At 44.5% G+C, this 17,730-nt stretch overlaps 1 protein-coding gene across 7 annotated transcripts in view; it reads right to left on the reverse strand.

Annotated features, from left to right (window-relative positions):
• MITF (melanocyte inducing transcription factor) overlaps positions 1-16,601 on the reverse strand; it is a 235,441-nt gene extending 218,840 nt beyond the window's left edge. For 4 of the 7 annotated variants that reach the window (XM_061396404.1, XM_061396402.1, XM_061396414.1 and 1 more), the window contains exon 1: positions 16,335-16,590. In XM_061396404.1, coding sequence (XP_061252388.1) covers positions 16,335-16,438 — 104 coding nt within the window. In that variant the 5' untranslated portion in view covers positions 16,439-16,590. Of the gene's footprint in view, positions 1-7,980; positions 16,292-16,334 lie in introns of those variants that run through there. The other 3 variants (XM_061396403.1, XM_061396415.1, XM_061396412.1) reach the window with 3 other exon arrangements.
• Between the last annotated feature and the right edge of the window lie 1,129 nt (positions 16,602-17,730).

The raw sequence follows: 17,730 nt of genomic DNA on the forward strand, positions 1-17,730 counted from the left end.
ATGGAATGGAATGCAAAGCATGGTGACTATAGTTAATAATACTGTATTATAATAAGCAACAAGGATATACTGCATAGCACAGGGAATCATACCTATTATCTTATAATAACTTTTAATGGAGTATAACCTGCAAAAATAAATCATAATGCTGTATACTTGAAACTAATTTAATATTGTAAATCAACATACTTCAACTTTTTAAATTAATTTTTAAATAAAAATCAGAAAAAAAAATACTGCATTGTGTATTTAAAAGTTGCTAAGAGAATAAATCTTTAAAAAGTTCTCATCACAAGAAAAAATTTTTAGAAAAAAAATTTTTGTAACTATGTATGGTGATGGATACTAACTAGATTTCTTGTGGTGGTCATTTTCCAATATACACAATTATCGAATCATTACATTATGTACCTGAAAGTAATATAATGTTATAAGTCAATTATACCTCAATCAAAAAATAATAATATTTATACTGACTACATTTTGACTTGGTAATATTTGGCTATATTGGATTAATATTGTGTGTGTGTGTTCTCAGTTGCTCAGTCACGTCCAACTCCTTGCAACCCCATGGACTGTAGCCCGCCAGGCTCCTCTGTCCATGGGATTTTTCCAGGCAAGAATCCTGGAGTGGGTTGCCATTTCCTTCTCCAGGGGCTCTTCCCGACCCACAGATCGAACCTGCATCTGTTGCATCTCCTGCAGTGGCAGGCAGATTCTTTACCACTGAGCCACCTGAGAAGCCCCAAATAACACATTACTCTCCTTTAATAAATATGTCACTTAAGCATATTTCTTTCACAGGGTAACTGAGTCCAAGTACACTCCTTTCTTCCCCCCGAGGAAGGGATCCTCTGGCCCAGGATGATCTGCTGTGGCTTCCGTGTTAGCCCTGGGCAGCCACGCATGTGCCAAAAGCAACAGCAGTTTAAGGTTGACTCTCTTTGTTCACCATCATCTCCAGACTCCACAGTGGACTCAATAAATATTTACTGAGTATCATTTTACCTCATGGGAAAGGAAAATTTGCCCAAGGATCTTCCAAATCATTCCCAAACTATGACTCTAAGAAAATAGAGGAAGAGTTAGATCTCTTCACGTCCATCTGTTGAGACACCCAAGGCATAAATGTACTCTGAAAACTCCCCAAACTGCCTTTGCCCATTTCCTCTTCCCTTTAGTTACGCGTGTCTTCATTTTCCACTCCAGCCTACACAGCCGATTCATCCTGTTCGCTCACTAAAATGAAGAGCTCAGAAACCCATCAGGCTGGGCAGTTTCTGGCCATCCTTCTCACGCTTCATCCTGTCCTATGCTCAGGAATTCCCCAAACACACTGGATCTCACCCTCAAGTATCCAACTCACCACCTCTTTCACTTCTGTGGGGGTGTGGGTATGGATGTGGCGGGGGTGGGGGTGGATTTCAATTACATGGAAAGAGAGAAACTGTCATTTTCCCTGTTTCTTTATAAAACTCAGGAAAGGAACTGTTGAGCAGAGAACCAAATTTCAAACAGTCCAGACAGTACCACAAAAAGGCTGCAAATACCCTGAAAAATGCTGCCTTGAGAATTCCATATGTGTTTGTATGAATCTATGTCTGGTTACTGGTAGGAAATGTCTCCCACTGATTGGGAATCAAACTAATTCCCATTCCTCTGCACACAACAGCTGATAGCTGGGGTAAGGGGTCCAGAAGACTGCTGGGTGACAACCAAATGCAAGTCTAGGTTTGAAAACTCATTGCAAGAATCCCAAACACATGAAAACCGACTGTATGTGCCTAACGGTGACAGAACAACGGTAGTGTCAGCAGCACCTGTACAGATGAACCACTTCTGTGTTTCCTATGTAAACTCCTAAATTCTAATGGCAATGACACCAGTAGCAGCACTTGGGTGGAGCAGGAGGCAGAGAGCAACAGTAATGCAGGTGCAGCAGCAGGTACAGCTAGCATCCACTGCACCCTTACTACAGTAAGTACTCTCACTACCTCACCAAACCTTCCCAGCCAGCCAATGCAGCCGGGACCCTCGTTACCCAGGTAACAAGTCTAAGCTGTAACTGATGAAGGCCTCCGCTTATGTGCAAGAGATAATGGGAATTTTTCTTCTGAGAAAGATGGAGGTTCTTCAAACTAGTCTCCCTTTCTGCTTCCCGGTGGTTGGTTTAGCCACAAGTTTGGGGGAGAAACTCTGTGAGGCTCAAGCAAAGCGTGTCATTTGACCGTGGTGATTGTTCCACAATGTATACACAGACCAAAGCATCATGTTATACACCGGAAATATATAAAATTCTTATTTGTCAATCACACTGCAATAAAGCTGAAAAAAAGAAAAGAAAAGCAAGCTATCATATTGGTGTGGATATTTAGGCTCTAAAATAGCTACGCCGTGCTACTAGGACAGAAAAAATTCTAGAAGAATGAAAGATACAAAGATATTGAACTTTGACAACATGAGGTATTACAGCTTTTACTGGATAAAGGTAACTGTGTAACGAGGCTGTCCTGTGAAATGCGAAAAGATAAAGGAGGAACTCACTACAGGCCAAGTCGAAACGTGACAGTTAGGAATGACAGACGCCAGTGTGGACACAGCCGTGGAGTTCGGCTGCTGCCCTACACGGTGTTGAGAAACCTAAGTTAGTGCACCTCATTATTTATTCCTTCACCTTGCTGGCCTATCATTACAATGAAGGGAAACATGTTGATAAAGGCAAAGAATGTTCTGGCAACAAAAGTAATGCCTTACCCGTAAATAGCACGTGCTGTCTTTAAATACCTCCCTGTGAGGCATCCCGGAGTTCATCACTGTTCAACCTGCATCTACTCCAAAAGTTCCTCATGCTAATCCCTGGTGGCTCAGACAGGAAAGAATCTGCCTGCAATGCAGGAGACCAGGGCTCGATCCCCGGGTCAGGAAGATCCCCTGGAGTAGGAAATGGCTACAACTCCAGTATCCTTGCCTAGAGAATCCATGGACAGAGGAGCCTGGTGGGCTAAAGTTCATGGGGTCGCAAAGAGTTGGACACAACTGAGAGACTAACATTTTTAATTTTTCACTTTTGAGAATCACTGGGTTAGTAGATTCAGAAGCCCAGGGTCAAGCCAACATAAGACTCCGATGAGCAAAAAGAGGCTCAGAAGAACCCTACAGAAGAATCTGGCTAGAGTTGGCCTGGGTTGGAATGATGGTTCTGGATCATCCAACCAAGAGATAATCTGGCCCCACTCCCCTTCTGTTCTGTGAACCCTCTTGTTTTCCTGCTCATGGTCTTTGAGTCATTTTCTCTCAGTGCAGTGTCTCAAACTAAAAATTCATTTCAAGTCAAAAATTCATTTCATTTCACCCTGCTGGTGCTATGGGCAAAGATGGAATCACAGTGAGAGCCTGGTTACTGAGCACAGGCTTTGGGCTGGGGAATTAAGTCAAGTATTCCTTTGTAATTCACTCAATTATCCTACAACTTAGATAATATTATTATCCACTCACCCCACTTAGTCCTCTGTTGAAATAGAGACTACAGGAATAACTTGCTCAAAGAGAAAAAAAAAGAACTAGTAGCTGGTCAAACTGAAATTTAAGTTAATCCTTCTTACTCAGAAGGTTGAACCCAGAACTCTAGACTTCTTCAACTGTTTACAGCTCTTAACCAGTTTACAATAATAAAAGATTCTTTGCCAAAAAAGCATCAGGGCTTTTTGTCTGGAGAAGGTCAGCATGCAGCAAAAGAAAAAACAAAAGAATCAAAATGCTTGGGTTTAAGTGGATTGAAAATAAGAAGAGGTTGAATTTCTTGGCAAGTAAGAAGTCCAGATCTACCCTATAGGCCCTGCTTGTCTGACATAACACTGGCCTTGCCATGCCCTCTTCTTTAGACAGAAGGATGGCCTGGTGAGATTCAGAATGAAGGGGACAATCTGTTATGTCGGGACACCCTAACATGCGACTAAACAGAGGCTGGCTGGTCGCAGTCACCCCGCCCCTCTGTTTTGGAAGATCCCACATTCTACAAACTGTCTGGAATTCATTAAGACAGGAAAACAGGCTGACAGTCGTATTTCAAATTTTATTCAGCACAAGTTCTGTGGAAAACAATTTGGTCATGCGGGCACACTCAAAACCACCATCACTCTGTTTCTCAACCAAATCATTCAGTCAAGTGACTGCAGTGTGCTTCAAGTTTCACACTTTGCAAATCTCTGATAAACTACAGCCCTCTGAGACCTGGGTGAGGGCTCCTTATGGGAGTACAGCCAGGTTAACTCCAAGTCACTCAGAGCTCACATCTGGACAACCCAGCACCCTACCAGGTTTCACTAATGTACATCTGATCACTAACATTCTAGAGGGAATTTTCCTTTTTTTAAAATCAGTATGTGATTATCAATGATCCTCTCTAGCCTGACGATAACAAGCAACACCCTATTTTTTTTTTTTTTTTTTACAAAATATATTCCAATCCAGGGTATTTTTCCTATGGAGACACAGAACTTATGGTAAAAGCATTAGGGAAGTGTGTGCGCATCAGCATGTCCTGGAGGACTTACTGAAAGACACAGACTGCTGGGACTCCCCAGCCACAGTTTCTGATTCAGAAGGTCGTGGGTAGGGGCTGCGAATATGCATTTCGAACAAGTTACTAAGGGACACTGAAACTGTTGGTCTGGAGGCCATATTTTGAAAATGATTGCACTAAGGTGATGGTGGTGGTGGTGGATGTACTGTTGTTGTTTGGAAATGGGGTGGTGATTTTTATCAGTGAACTGGAAATAGGAAGCAATGCAGAGAGGTGGGCTTCAGACAATGGATCAGCTCAGGTGGCCCCCACTGGAGTGACAGAAAATTCAAATTAACCACGTTTAATCAGAAAAAAAAAGATATAAAATAAAATAACAGAAAAGACCAAGGATAAACCTAAGCAAAGATAGGCACAACTCGATTCAGAAGCCAAAACCCTCCTACTAGGACCATGGTGATGATGGCTAGCTATCCACCAAAAGTGGGTTCTCCTTTCTAAGTTAGAGGTTTTGCTGTTCAGCTGGGGTCTCTCTTTCCCAGTTCCCACCCCGGCATCCAGACCTAGATATGAAACTGGACCTTGCCAGAGAATCTGAGCAGAAGTGATGCCTGTCACTTTGGGACTTAAGTTATACCTTCTCCTCTTCCTTTCCACCATCAGACACAAAAGATGCCAGGGTTCTAGGCAATGACAGAACCAGAAGATGGAAGGAGCCTGGGTTCTTGATTTGTCACATGGAGGAAAGCTGTCTGCCTACCAGGAACTACTACTTATATGATTATCATCTGCCACTTCGTTATAGCAACTAACATTAACCCAAAATAAGGACTTAGTTTTTCTCTGCCTCCAAGTTAGGGCTTCATTCTAAAACACAACAACCTTCCCAAGTTCAAGATCAATGGAAATAAAAGGAGACTCTCTGTGAGCACCCAAGCAAATCCTGGGATTCATTACATTAGTCTACATGTAACTCCCTGAAACCGATCCCTGTGATACAGAAGCATGGCGAGCCTGTATCAATTTCTCCACCCCAAAGTCATGAAACTCAAGCATGTAGGCTAAGCATGTGGGAAGGGGCTGTTACAAGAATTTGGAAAAGTGATTACAGGCAGGCAAAATAAAAGTGCCCACTAGGGGAAACACATGAGGACAAGGGAGCTGGCTGCCAGTGAAATCTGATTAGAAAGATGACAGGTGTATGAAACCAAGAGTGAGAAAGAGGGGTACCTCGGCCAGCAGAGTGACGTGTATATCACTGACTCCAGAAACAAATCCCAATTAATTGTTCTTGCCATTCAGCCCCTTGCCATTAAAGCGTGCATTTTAGCAACTGCAATACTATGATCAAGTGAACGGCATCAAATTCTCTCATTCACTTCTGAATCAACAGTGATATAAAGCACCCACACGCTATCAATATCGACAGAGTTGCATTTCACGACCCCGTCATTTAGCATTTATACCTCCAGCCTTCATCTAGATAAGATGTGATTAGTGTTTATCTACCTAAACACCAGTGGATAAATGACCATGCCAAGGTGATGCAAGATGTGGTTCCAAAAAGTCTGCCCACCGATTGTCCCATACACCACAAGCCAGAGGCCAGTTTCTCTCAAAGGTTACTCTCTAACCATGCTTCTTTGGAGCAAACGGGCAAACTTTTATTTGGAATGTCACCAGGAATCATGCCAGCTGTTTATATTTTTAGAGACTCTTTTACATAAGCTATTGTAAACTCTACCTGGAAAAATGAACAGACTTTTCAAGAATACATAGTTGGTGTCGTCCTTTTCCCTTCAAAGGAAATCATCCTAACTGGCCAATACTATTTTAATGTTTATTCACAGTCATTATGCTTATTCACAGTCATTCTCTGCCCCAAGTATTATAAATTTGTTGCAAAAGGTTCTATTGGCTGAGATGCCAATTTTCTCAAGTTATGCAGTTATTTGAGACTTATGAGTTATTTGAGTTTGAGTTATTTCTCAAGTTGTTTGCAGTTTACACAGAGCAATCTGACCCCAAAATAATACCTTTTCATTTACTGCTAAAAGATTTCAAATGCAAAAAAAAATTAAACAGAAGTATACTCAGTCCTTTTGACAGAGAAGGGATTGTTACAATACTGGAGTGCCTGTGAATACCACCTCCAACTGTTTGGGACAGGTTCAGGCAAGAGGAACAAGGTGGCCACATCTCACTGAGGTGCCCAGGTAGGCTTTATAGGGATTGCGCTAGGTTCCAAGTTAAACAGGAAAATCATCCTTATGTTTTCTGTGTGCTTTTCCCTTCATCAAGTTTCCAATCTCCGGTTAAAAAATTAATGTATGTTTTTTAGAACCAGTTAATATTCAGGAACGTATCACAGAAAAGGTATCAAAGTAAGTACAGCATTCCTGTCTATTTTATCCTGATCTGATATACAACCTCAACCACTGGGCTCAAGAACATTTCTCTGCCTCAAATCTTCTTCCAGTGGAAGCAAGTTAAGCTTCCCAGAAAGAAAACCTATCCTACAAAAGCTACACATGGTCCCATCAGTGGGGACGACCACCCTTCCCATCGGCTCTTGACCTTGCGGGAAAGTAGGGGAATGTGTGTGAATGTGTCAGCAAGTTCTCCCACTCGGGGGTGGGGGTGGCAAGGGCGCAGGCCACAGAAGCCTTCCTGAAATTGCTCAATAGCCCACAATTTTCTTATAGAAAGACACCATTCTACCAGTGCCTTCCCTAAAATTTCAACTTACCACGTTCGGATTTAAAACATTTGCTCCCACGCAACCCAAGACCCTTTTCCCGTGGACACCTGAATCAAAGAACACAGCTACTGTAATTTGAATGCTTTGAAGATTTCTTTCGTAAAGGAGTGAATTAAAACATGCCATTGCCTATGGATGTCAACTCTGATGGAAGCTGGAAGTGGTGCGTGGGAGGAGAGGCTTCTTCTTTTACTTTCTGCACGAACACTGACATTTTCACATCAGTGTAGACAGGAAGCATGTGACCCAGGGGCTGAAAACAGCCCTGGGAGTCAGGAGTTCTACGTGGGTCATTTCTTTGTGGTGTGCGTGTGTATTTGCTAAAATCAATCTCAGGCTTTCCTTTTTAATCCTAGGTGACATGGCCCTCTCCTTTGCACCAAAATGCAGCCAAAAACTGTTCCTAAACATAAAGGAAGTATGGCCAGACCAGAATGATCTCAATGCAACAAAAGTGAAATGAGCAAGGGGACAATTCAAGTAAGACGATCCTGGAAGAAAGGAAGGATAATAAAAATACCAAGACCCATCTCCATGTTTAGTCCAGGGGTAGATTTGTAAAGACAAGCATAAATCTCTGACTCCCTGGACATTAGAAAAACATTTAAGACTTAGTTATAAACACTTATTTATGGTGAAGATGAATGCCTGCATGTCTTTCTCCATTGTTCATATATTACCTCTTTTCATGCATTACCTTTCATCTTCACAGCAGCCTTGCAAGGTAGTTTTCACTCCATCTTACAGAGGAGGGAACTCAGACCCAGAGAGGTTGGTGAGCTTGTCCAAAGTCACACAGCTAGCGAATGGCAGCACCAAGATCTGCACTTTTAACTCAGACATTTGGTGACTGCAAATCACTTCCTCTATGAGGTCATTTCTAAAGACCCATCCAATAAAGCACTTCTTTCCCAGGCACTCTATATCAATAACATTCTATTTCGTTTTCCTAGCATGAAAACTTGTCTTATTCATCTATTTGCATCATTATCAGCTTATACCCCCCACCTCCAAGATGAGAGCACCATGCTAGCAGGGACCTAGTCTGTCTGATTCTACTTTTGATTCCCTACACCAGCAAAGAGCTGTCATACGATAAGCACTTAATAAATAAGTGTTGTAAAGAAGGGGAGAAATGAGGTAGGTACAGGAAAGAAAAAAAACAAACAATTCCATGTCCCTCTGACCCCAAAGTTATACTGCCTTTGCTGAAAGCAACCGAGTGACATTTGAGAAATGACCTGGGGAGGACAACAGGGGCTCACGACTTTGGGGTATCATTTACTTCCTGGTGAGTCTTTCTCTCACCATGTCTCCACTTCCTGAAGCACTGCATTCCTCTCAGCCTGCCCTGGTTCAACCTCTGTGCGAACACTCCAAAGGTGTATGTCTTTAACCTTCACAGCATGCATGAAAGGCCACAGGAAGGAGGATGCAGCAAAGAAAGAAGGTGGCCGTGTTTAAGACCAGACCTAGAGACACAAGGAGCCTGGTCCCCAGTCCTTCAGAACAGATATAGGGTGTGGGTGTTTCAACAGAGATCCCAGATCTGCCCGCTGGTCCTCTCGCCCTCAGCTGGCTCAGGAAAGATGCAGCCTTCAAGGCTTGCTCTGATTCCTTGCCCTCAAGTACACACTGTTCACCAGACTCACAAAAACCTCCTTATAAACTCTACATTTGTCTTTACAATATGAAAAGCTTGGGGCAACTACAGTGACTATCTCCGACCCGCCTTCCTGACTGTTTTCTCCAAATAATGCATATTTGGAGATGAGTCAAACATATTTTTATAATTTACTTTGATGAGACAGACCTAACAGCAAAGTACATTTTATACTTAAAACACACACACAAAACAAATGAAACTCTTGCTTACCGTCCTTGAAAAATGACCAAAAAAAAAAATTTAGCCAAATTTTTCTCCTATTATTTATCCTAATACTGCCAGTTCTGAAACAAAGCAGTTGGAAGGGGAAATTTAGTAACTTTGATTTGTCCCAAGATACATTTTTTTACACTGAGGTCCTATTCCTGACAGTAAGCACATGTGACCTGTTCTAAAAAAAGGATATTTTCCACTTCTTGCACAACTGGAGCAGATATAAACATCAGCCTGTGCAAACGGCACTGCAGAACTCAAAGGGAATTAAACACACACACACACACACACACACACTTAAATAATTCTATAAATAGCAGTACTCGGGAAAAGGAAATCTCCAATAACACACAAAACCAACACTTAGAATCCCACTTTAATCAAGTTTTCCATCTAATCATACCATACAAGCAATTTGCATAATAAGATCTGAACATCTGCCAGGTTAACGTACTTCAATCTTGTCTATTTTGCTTCAGATACATAATTCTGCACTTGCTTTAGTGCTGTGATGAGGAGGGGGGAAATTGCAATCATGGTAAAATAGAAGAGAAGGAATTAATATTACTAGCATGTGCTAGGCATGCTACAAAGCACATTTACGCATGTTATCTCAGTTTTAAAACTTCCACCAATCCTAAGAAGACACTTCTATAGATTCCACTTCACAGGTAAAGAAATTGAGAGTCCAGGAGGCTAAGAGTCTAGTTGTGAACACACACACATCAGTTAAGTAGCAAAGCCACGGGCACTGTGCTTAATTAAGCATGGCTACTTCTGAACCTGTCTATGTGGATCCAGTCTCTGCTACCCCAGGTGCCCACAGAGCAAGAGGAAGAGCTGGGACTCTGGTGACAAGTATAAAGGCAGGAATGTATCTGGGGGTGCAGTGGTTAAGACTCCATGCTTCCAATGCAGAGGGTGCAAGTTTAATCCCTGAACGGGGAGCTAAGATGGAAGCAATATTATAACAAATTCATTAAAGACTTTAAAAATGGTTCATAGCAAAAAAAAAAAAAAAAAAAAGATCATGCCTTCCAAGGCATGTAACATTTTATTTAATGTTATAAATAACTATGCTTTGAGTATTGCTTGACATTCAATGCCAAAATTGAATACCCTTATTTACTGACAAAACTCCACCCCAGTTTCCCTTCCTCTATTACATTCCCATGGCTCATGCCCCTGGTTATCACACTCCGTCCTGTATGTTTGGCTGGATCTGTGTGTTCCCTTCCCTCCCGCTGCAGAGGTGAGTTTTGGAGAAGACGCAGCACAGGCAGGCCCCATGCCTTTCACAGGGCAGCCCAGAGTAGTGCACTGGAGCCCAGGACCAGAGCCAGAACCAGGCCCACCTAATCGTGATGCCTTGGTTTCCTTCTCTGTAAAATGTCAACAGCAAAAATACAAGCACCCAAGGTAGAAGTGAGACTTAACTGAGTTAACAGAAGTAAAATACCCAGAATCATTCCTGGCATGTAGTAAGGACTGCATGTTACTTGTTTTTAAAATTATAATCCACAACATTATTGTTCTTATTTATTATTATCATCTCAAGCAGTTAGTGCAAGTTAACACATGTAAAACCACTTAGGACAGGGGCTGGCACACAGTGCGGCCTCAGTAAATGTTAACAGCGTTCATTGGTATGAATTCGCAGGTACTCAACAGATATGTGTAGAATATGAATCTGTATGTATGTGATGATGCCACCGATGTTCTGTTTTTGTTTTTTTCTTAAACCAGCATAAAGAAACTGTTAAGGACTGCATCAAAATTATAAAACACAAAAGATTTATCTGCAGCACCTCATTAGGAGGAAAAGCAAAAAGATTTTACTAAACTTGGGATAATTTTATTGCATAACAACGCTGGCCTTAGAGAAGAAAGCCAGAGTCAACCAAATGCAAACACATTCTGGAAGGTCAGGACTCACTGCTAAGTAATAGAGAAATAACAAGAACATCTGCTAACATTTACTGAGCACTAAATATGTGCCCAGCATCATGCTAATACTTTTCCATAGTCAATGTCACAATTAATGTCCTTAAGACCCTTAGGAGGCAGGCCCCTCAGTTGCCAGATGAAGAAACTGAGGTTAGAGGTCACCCAGCCTCCCCAAGGTCACTTAGATTGTTAGGGACAGAAATGACAGAACAATCCTCTTAAATCTCCATGTAAAGTAATTCTCTACAGATTAGACAGAAAGAAAAATCAAGAAAACTTTCCGAAATCAATAAAAGATGGACAGTTCAGTCTTGCCAAGAATGAACAATCATTCATTTCATTTTATAAATGAAAGGGTATTTTTAATAGGAAGATATGGGTGCATGCAAGGTTGCTTCAGTTGTATCCGACTCTTTGTGACCCTAGGAACTGTAGACCCCCGGGCTCCTCTGTCCATGGGCTTCTCCAGGGAAGAATACCAGAGTGGGTTGCCATGCCCTCTTCCAGGGGATCTTCCTGACCCTGGGATTGAATCTCTTATGTCTCCTGCCTTGGCAGGCAGGTTCTTTACTACTAGTGCCATCTGGGAAGCCCAGGAAAAATCTCAGAATAAATCCAAGAAATGGCAGTGGCTTTACATGGAAATTCATGCATGTGAGCATGAGTTGGACACAACCATCTTTTCTTTCTCATCTGAATACAAATCTGCAACAATTTCACACACCTCTCTCTGAATCAGCATCTGGGAACCATTGCTCTATCTCATCCTGCCAATATAAACCTAATACTCACTTTCATTCCCATTTCTAATTTGTGGGAAGTTAAAGAACCATTATCTAAACCATTATTAAAACTTTGAGAAGAGGAGAAACTGGAATTAGATTAAATCAATTCTGAAGTCTGTCCAGGAAAAGGGCATTAGCAGCTACAAAGCCACAGAATTTAGCACCAAGTAAATGAAACAAAAGAACTATGAACCTGAAAGATGCTAACATATTAAAAAAAATCTTTTTCGGGACCTAAAGCCCTACAGAGAGTCCCTTCCCGGAGAGGGACCCATTCAGTGGTTCCACATCTGACCCTGACCTGACTGTGCTCGTGTGTGCTATCTGGGTTCACGCTCTCATACTTGGCACCTTTCCTCTGCCACCCACCATTCGCGGCTCATTTCCAGGAGAATACACCAAGGTTTCAAAAACCCTTGGGGAGGAACCAAACTGCAAACATTTCTTCAGGAGACCCTTTACTCTTGTGTGTGTCTCTCTAGGACACAGCTTCTCCAGTCGTTGTGACCAAAGTGGGGTTCCATCACCTAAATCCATTGGCTTCACATTCCTAAAGTCTAGGAGGTCTGGGTTAGGAATGAAACTGTCTTTCCTCATCAAACACCTGCACATCTAAGCCTAATCCAAATGAAGAATATATAAACTCCTCTTTGGAGACAGCACGGTGGATACCTGTTTTAAAAGGAAGGCAGCCTTAAATGCAAAAACCAGAATCAAATAGCCCATCCAGAATTAAATACAAAGGGAGAAAACAACACATAGTCAAACAACAAAACACTATTGTGCCAGGCATTGTTCTAGGCCTTTTCATCTGCAACAGGGGTGAGTCTGTGTCCCATGGACATTTGGTGGTGTCTGGACATATTTTTGGATGTCACAACTTGAGGAGGGATGCTATGGCCTTGAGCAGGTAAGCCTGCGATGCTGTTAAACATCCTGCAACGCCCAGGACAGCCCCCACAGCAAAGACCTATCCAGTCCAAAGTGTCAACAGCACTGATGATGAAACTCTGTTCTAGGTTCTGGGGGCACCACAGTAAACCAGGAAGACCCAGAAATTCCTGTCCCCTTGGACCCTGCAATTTAGTACAGAGAAACATAGCATAATTGGAACCCATTAGAAAATGATAGACTAGGTCATAATGCAAGTACTGTGGGAAAAACTGAGCAGAGCAAGGGACACAGAGTTTAGAAGGAGAGCCACAGCACAGGGCATGCTCAAGGCAGGAATGACATTTAAGGGAAGACATGAAGTCGGCTGGGGAGGGAATGAACGCTACTGCTCTCCGGACAAAGACAGAAAGTGCACTTGCTGGCCCCAGCAAGTGCAGCTTACAAAGGGCCAGAGGTGGAGAGGTCTGGAGTGTTCCGGGAATGGTGAGGAGGCTGGCTATAGCAGAGGGAGCCAGGACAGCAGCAACAAGAGACACACACAGTCAGCGCTGACAGGGAGCCCACCCATAAAGTGGTCTGCGTTGGACCACTTTAAGGGTCTCGAGTTTTACTGATACCAGGGAAGGTTCTGAAGAGAGAACATGATGTGATACATTTACCATGAGGTTTCTCAACCTCAGCAGTAACAATCTGGGGACAGATAATTCTTCATTTGAGACTGTCCTGAGCACTGGAGAATGCTCAGCAGCATTTCCACTCTCTACTTACTAGAGGCCAGTAGTAACTCTCATCCATTGTACCAAAAATGTCTCCAGACATTGCTGAATGACCCCTGAGTGGGGCAAGCCACCATTCAGGTTGAAAACCAGTTTTAACATAGATATTGTGGCTCCTGTGTTGAAAAATCCACTGAGAGTCAGCAAGGATAAAGGCAGGAGAACAGGTAAGAGATAATTAGCCACGGAGGCCAGGTGGCAGTCTGAACCAAAGTGGGAGCAGAGGAGTTGATGACAAGTAGGCAGATTCTAGGGGCATCCCTGGTGGCTCAGACGGTAAAGAATCTGGCTGTAATCCAAGAGACCCACGTTAGATCCCTGGGTTGGGAAGAGCCCCTGGAGAAGGGAATGGCAATCCACGCCAGTATTCTTGTCTGGAGAATCCAAGGGACAGAGGAGCCTGGCAGGCTACAGTCTATGGGGTCACAAAGAGTTGGACACAACTGAGCAATTAACAGTTTCTTTTTTAGGAGGATTCTAGACATATCTTCAACTCCAAAAGACAATCCAGAAAATACAACTGATAGACAAGGCAGTTGCAGCCATCTTCCCCTTCTGATTTCAACTTTTTCCAACCAAGATTACAAGAAGGGAGGTCCCAGTCAAAGACTTAAGACAAAAAGCCACAAGGAGGGGGCCCTGAACATGCAGCCCTTGCAAAGTCACACAACAGATGTCGATGACAATACATCAGACAACTGTGGAAAACTGTACTATAGGGAAATTTTGCCAACCCCATATATTTATTCACAGATTTTATTTCACTGGTTTATTTCAAAGAGCATGTGTCTGCTCCACAGACAAGTTTTACAACTTTTTTCATTTAGCCTTCCTCTGTGCACCGGTTCCATCCTGCACCTGTTTCCAGCTTCAGCGTGTGAAACCAGCGCTTCCCACATCCCCGAAATTTTCTTTACACGTGCAAGCTAGCTCCTGAGGATGCTCAACCCTTGCAAGTCTTTTTTTTTTTTTTTTTTGCCGACTCTTGAAAAAGAACAGGCCCCAAATCCTCCAACGTGAGTTTCATGGCATTCATTTGGGTTTTTCCAGATGGTATTTTCCTCACTCTCTCAAATTTACTTAATGTTATGTATCAGCTACCATCAAAAATGTTCCAAACAGTCCGGTTAATTCATGTCTTTCAGGACTACACACACACACACACACACACACACACACACACACACACACACACACACTCTCCCTCCCTCATTCTGGCCATGTAAGCATTTGCTTATAGAAGCAAAAGCAGAGACTGCTCGGTAAAACACTGGTCCCTTCAGCCGAATACAGATAAAGCCCCAATGAGCATAACCAACAATACCCTTTACACACTATTACTCCACATCCCCAACCCCCAACACACACAATCTAGGCTCACACACAAAACAGCCATTATGAAGAGAAACCACCAACTAAAGGCTGGTTTTAGGCAACTAACTACATAGGAGGTTTCCTTCCAATCTCCCTGAAGCATCTGCCAAGAGGCTGCTTCAGCCACCCAGTCAGTCGGTGTGCTCTTAGCAGTTCTTCCCCAAAGTGGATTCAGTTTGACACAGCCCTGAAGGAAACGAACCTAACTGCACAAGTACCAATCCCCCATGCCCCAGCAGCTGTGATCACACGCCTTCACTCCGGATTCAGTCCTTCCTTCACCATGATTTCTGGGCCCTCTCCCCCCATAGCCAGGCCCCTTCACCCAAACACTATTGACAGTGAGGGGCCGGCAGGAAGGTTTGAGACGGATGAAGAAGCACTGCTGAAGCTTCCAGTTCCAGCCTCATGCTACCTCACAACTGAGGGGTGGAACTAAACCCTCTCTACTCTCAGCGCCTCAACTGACCACCTCTCTCTTAGTAAACACTGGAAATGTCCTGAGTGGCCACAGGACAGAGAGGAAGAAGACACCTAATCTGCTCCAAGGGACAAGTGGGAGTGGAGGCAGCGTAAGCAGTGGGCACTAGGGGTGATGCGACGCCAGACCAGCAGGTGTCTTCACTCTCCTCCCAAACAGTTTTAGAAGTGCCCGGAGAATGAAAGACGTGTCCCGGCCCAACAGCGGTCACTCGCCAAATCTCCGTCTCAAAGTTTTTTTTTTTTTTCCCCTCCAGGCCTGTATTTGAATGGGACCCCAAAGCCCGGGAGTTCCACCTGGACGAGGACACGCCCCACCCCACCTCGCACCCCGCCCCTCCCGCACAGGGGTGCCGCGGCCGGGAAGGTCAGGGGCGGGGCTCGGGAAACCTCACCTGGAGGCGGCCCGAGGTCGGCTTTCCCAAAGGGGCCCGACTCCTAAGCGGCCAACAACACATGAGCTAACTGCTTGCCTGTAACGTCGCGCTCGATCCACCGTAAGCTCTCCTCCCCCAAGTTCTCAGGCCGCTGGGATTTTCAGAAAAGGGGTTCACTCGAAACTCACCAGCGCGTCCCGGCCCGGCGCTCCTTCTCCCCCTCCTCCGCGTCGGGGCACTCCCCAGCCCCCACCCGCTCTCCGCAGCTGGTATCCCCAACTGAGGGGTCCCGTCGCCCTCGCGGGCTGTCCGGGGCTGCCCGCCGCGCCCCCAAAATGCGCTCGGGCGGAGACCCTCATTGGTGCACCCGTCCGGCCGGCACGACCCCCAACTGCGGGGGTCAGTTCGCCCTCTGCCCCGGGGCAAGGGCACGGGGTCCTTGTCCCAGAGTCCGAGCCAGCTGCTTTCCTCGCCTCAGAGTGGGAGGCAACCGGTCCCCCAGGTGCGGGCTGCGCCTCCCTCCAGCTGTCACCACTCACCTGCTCTTCAAAGGTTGACTTTTGAGTTCGTAATAGGTTTTGGGCTCTTCATGAAACTCCTCCCCGACTTCGAAATCCGGCACGATCCCCGATTCCGACTGCATGGCTCCAGCTTCCCGTCCTCGCACTGCTCCAAACTGAGAACCGAGCCCGGGGTCGGAGGGGAGGTGGCGGGGCCTGGGTCCCCCGAGCGGTGTGCCCCCAAGCCGTGCAGAGCTCAGCCCGCTGGCCCGCGCGCGGCCGCCCGCCCCGGCGCCGGGAGTTTACACTCGAACAGGGACGGGAGGGGCGGCTGCCCGGCGCCGTCTGGGATCTGTAGTCAACAGCCGGGCCGAGTATACCCGACTTGCCAGAGGAGCCGCTCGACACAAAACTACAATTCCCAGAAGGCTAAGCGAGGGCAGAGGCAACGTGGTAGACACCGCTAGTGCAACTCCTGTTTGGATTCATTGTCAATGTCAGCAGCTCCTCTCCCTTCTCTCTCTCCACTAGCTTCAAGGGTACAGACTTGACCATTTAATATTAATAAGAATGGACTCAGCTTTGTTCTCCTACCATCACTCCTCCTCCAAGCTCACACATTCGCGAGGGCACGCCAAGTCCTTATTAAAAAAAAAAAAAAATAGTAAAGGGTTTTGGCACTAGAAAGTTTCAGCCTTCAAGTCTCTCTTAAATAGACTTTATATCAGGCTACATGTATTACAGCGCTGCTGCGACAAATCAACTTGTCCTCGATTTGGAACTGCGTGGAGGAACTTTCCTTCACTCTGTAAGTAAAATAGTACTGTTCTTGTGCGTCCCTTTCCTGTAACTAACTCAGTCAGGGCTTTTACAATACTCTTCATCCAGCTGAATGACTCTCTCCTTTATCCAATTAGCCACTTCTAATCCAAAGCGGCACTTGAAAGGTGCAGTTAATTTTAAAAGGCACAAAGTTACAAAACAGCATCGTCACTGTCTGCTTTTAATTTCTCAGTTGGCTGGGACTTCAAATGAAGTTGTCCTAACTTTACAGGAGTGAAGCTGTGGGGCACATAAAATGTACAAGTGTCAACTCCCCCCACCCCCACCACAGCTTCCCGGCACTCAGTTAGGTAACAGATTAACAGACACTGTTATGGCTCATTTGAACTTCCAGTCTTTCCCTCTGATTAGTTCCAGTAGGGTATTTTTCTTTCTTTTAAAAGTGTTTGGAGGTATCAGGGAGGAAGTAGAGAGTTAGAGGGTGGCTTTTAAAGTTCTAAAACCCACAGCTGAAATCCAGAGTCCTTCTCTAAAGTGCTGTGTAATCGTGAGCTTGTCACTTGATTCCTAGAAGCCTTAATTTCTTCATCTATAAAAAAGGAGATTGCAAAATCTGTTTTTTGAAGATGTTTCGAGGTCAAATGCAACAGAA

Source organism: Bos javanicus, chromosome 22 (genome assembly GCF_032452875.1).
Source record: "Bos javanicus breed banteng chromosome 22, ARS-OSU_banteng_1.0, whole genome shotgun sequence".
Lineage (NCBI taxonomy): Eukaryota > Metazoa > Chordata > Mammalia > Artiodactyla > Bovidae > Bos > Bos javanicus.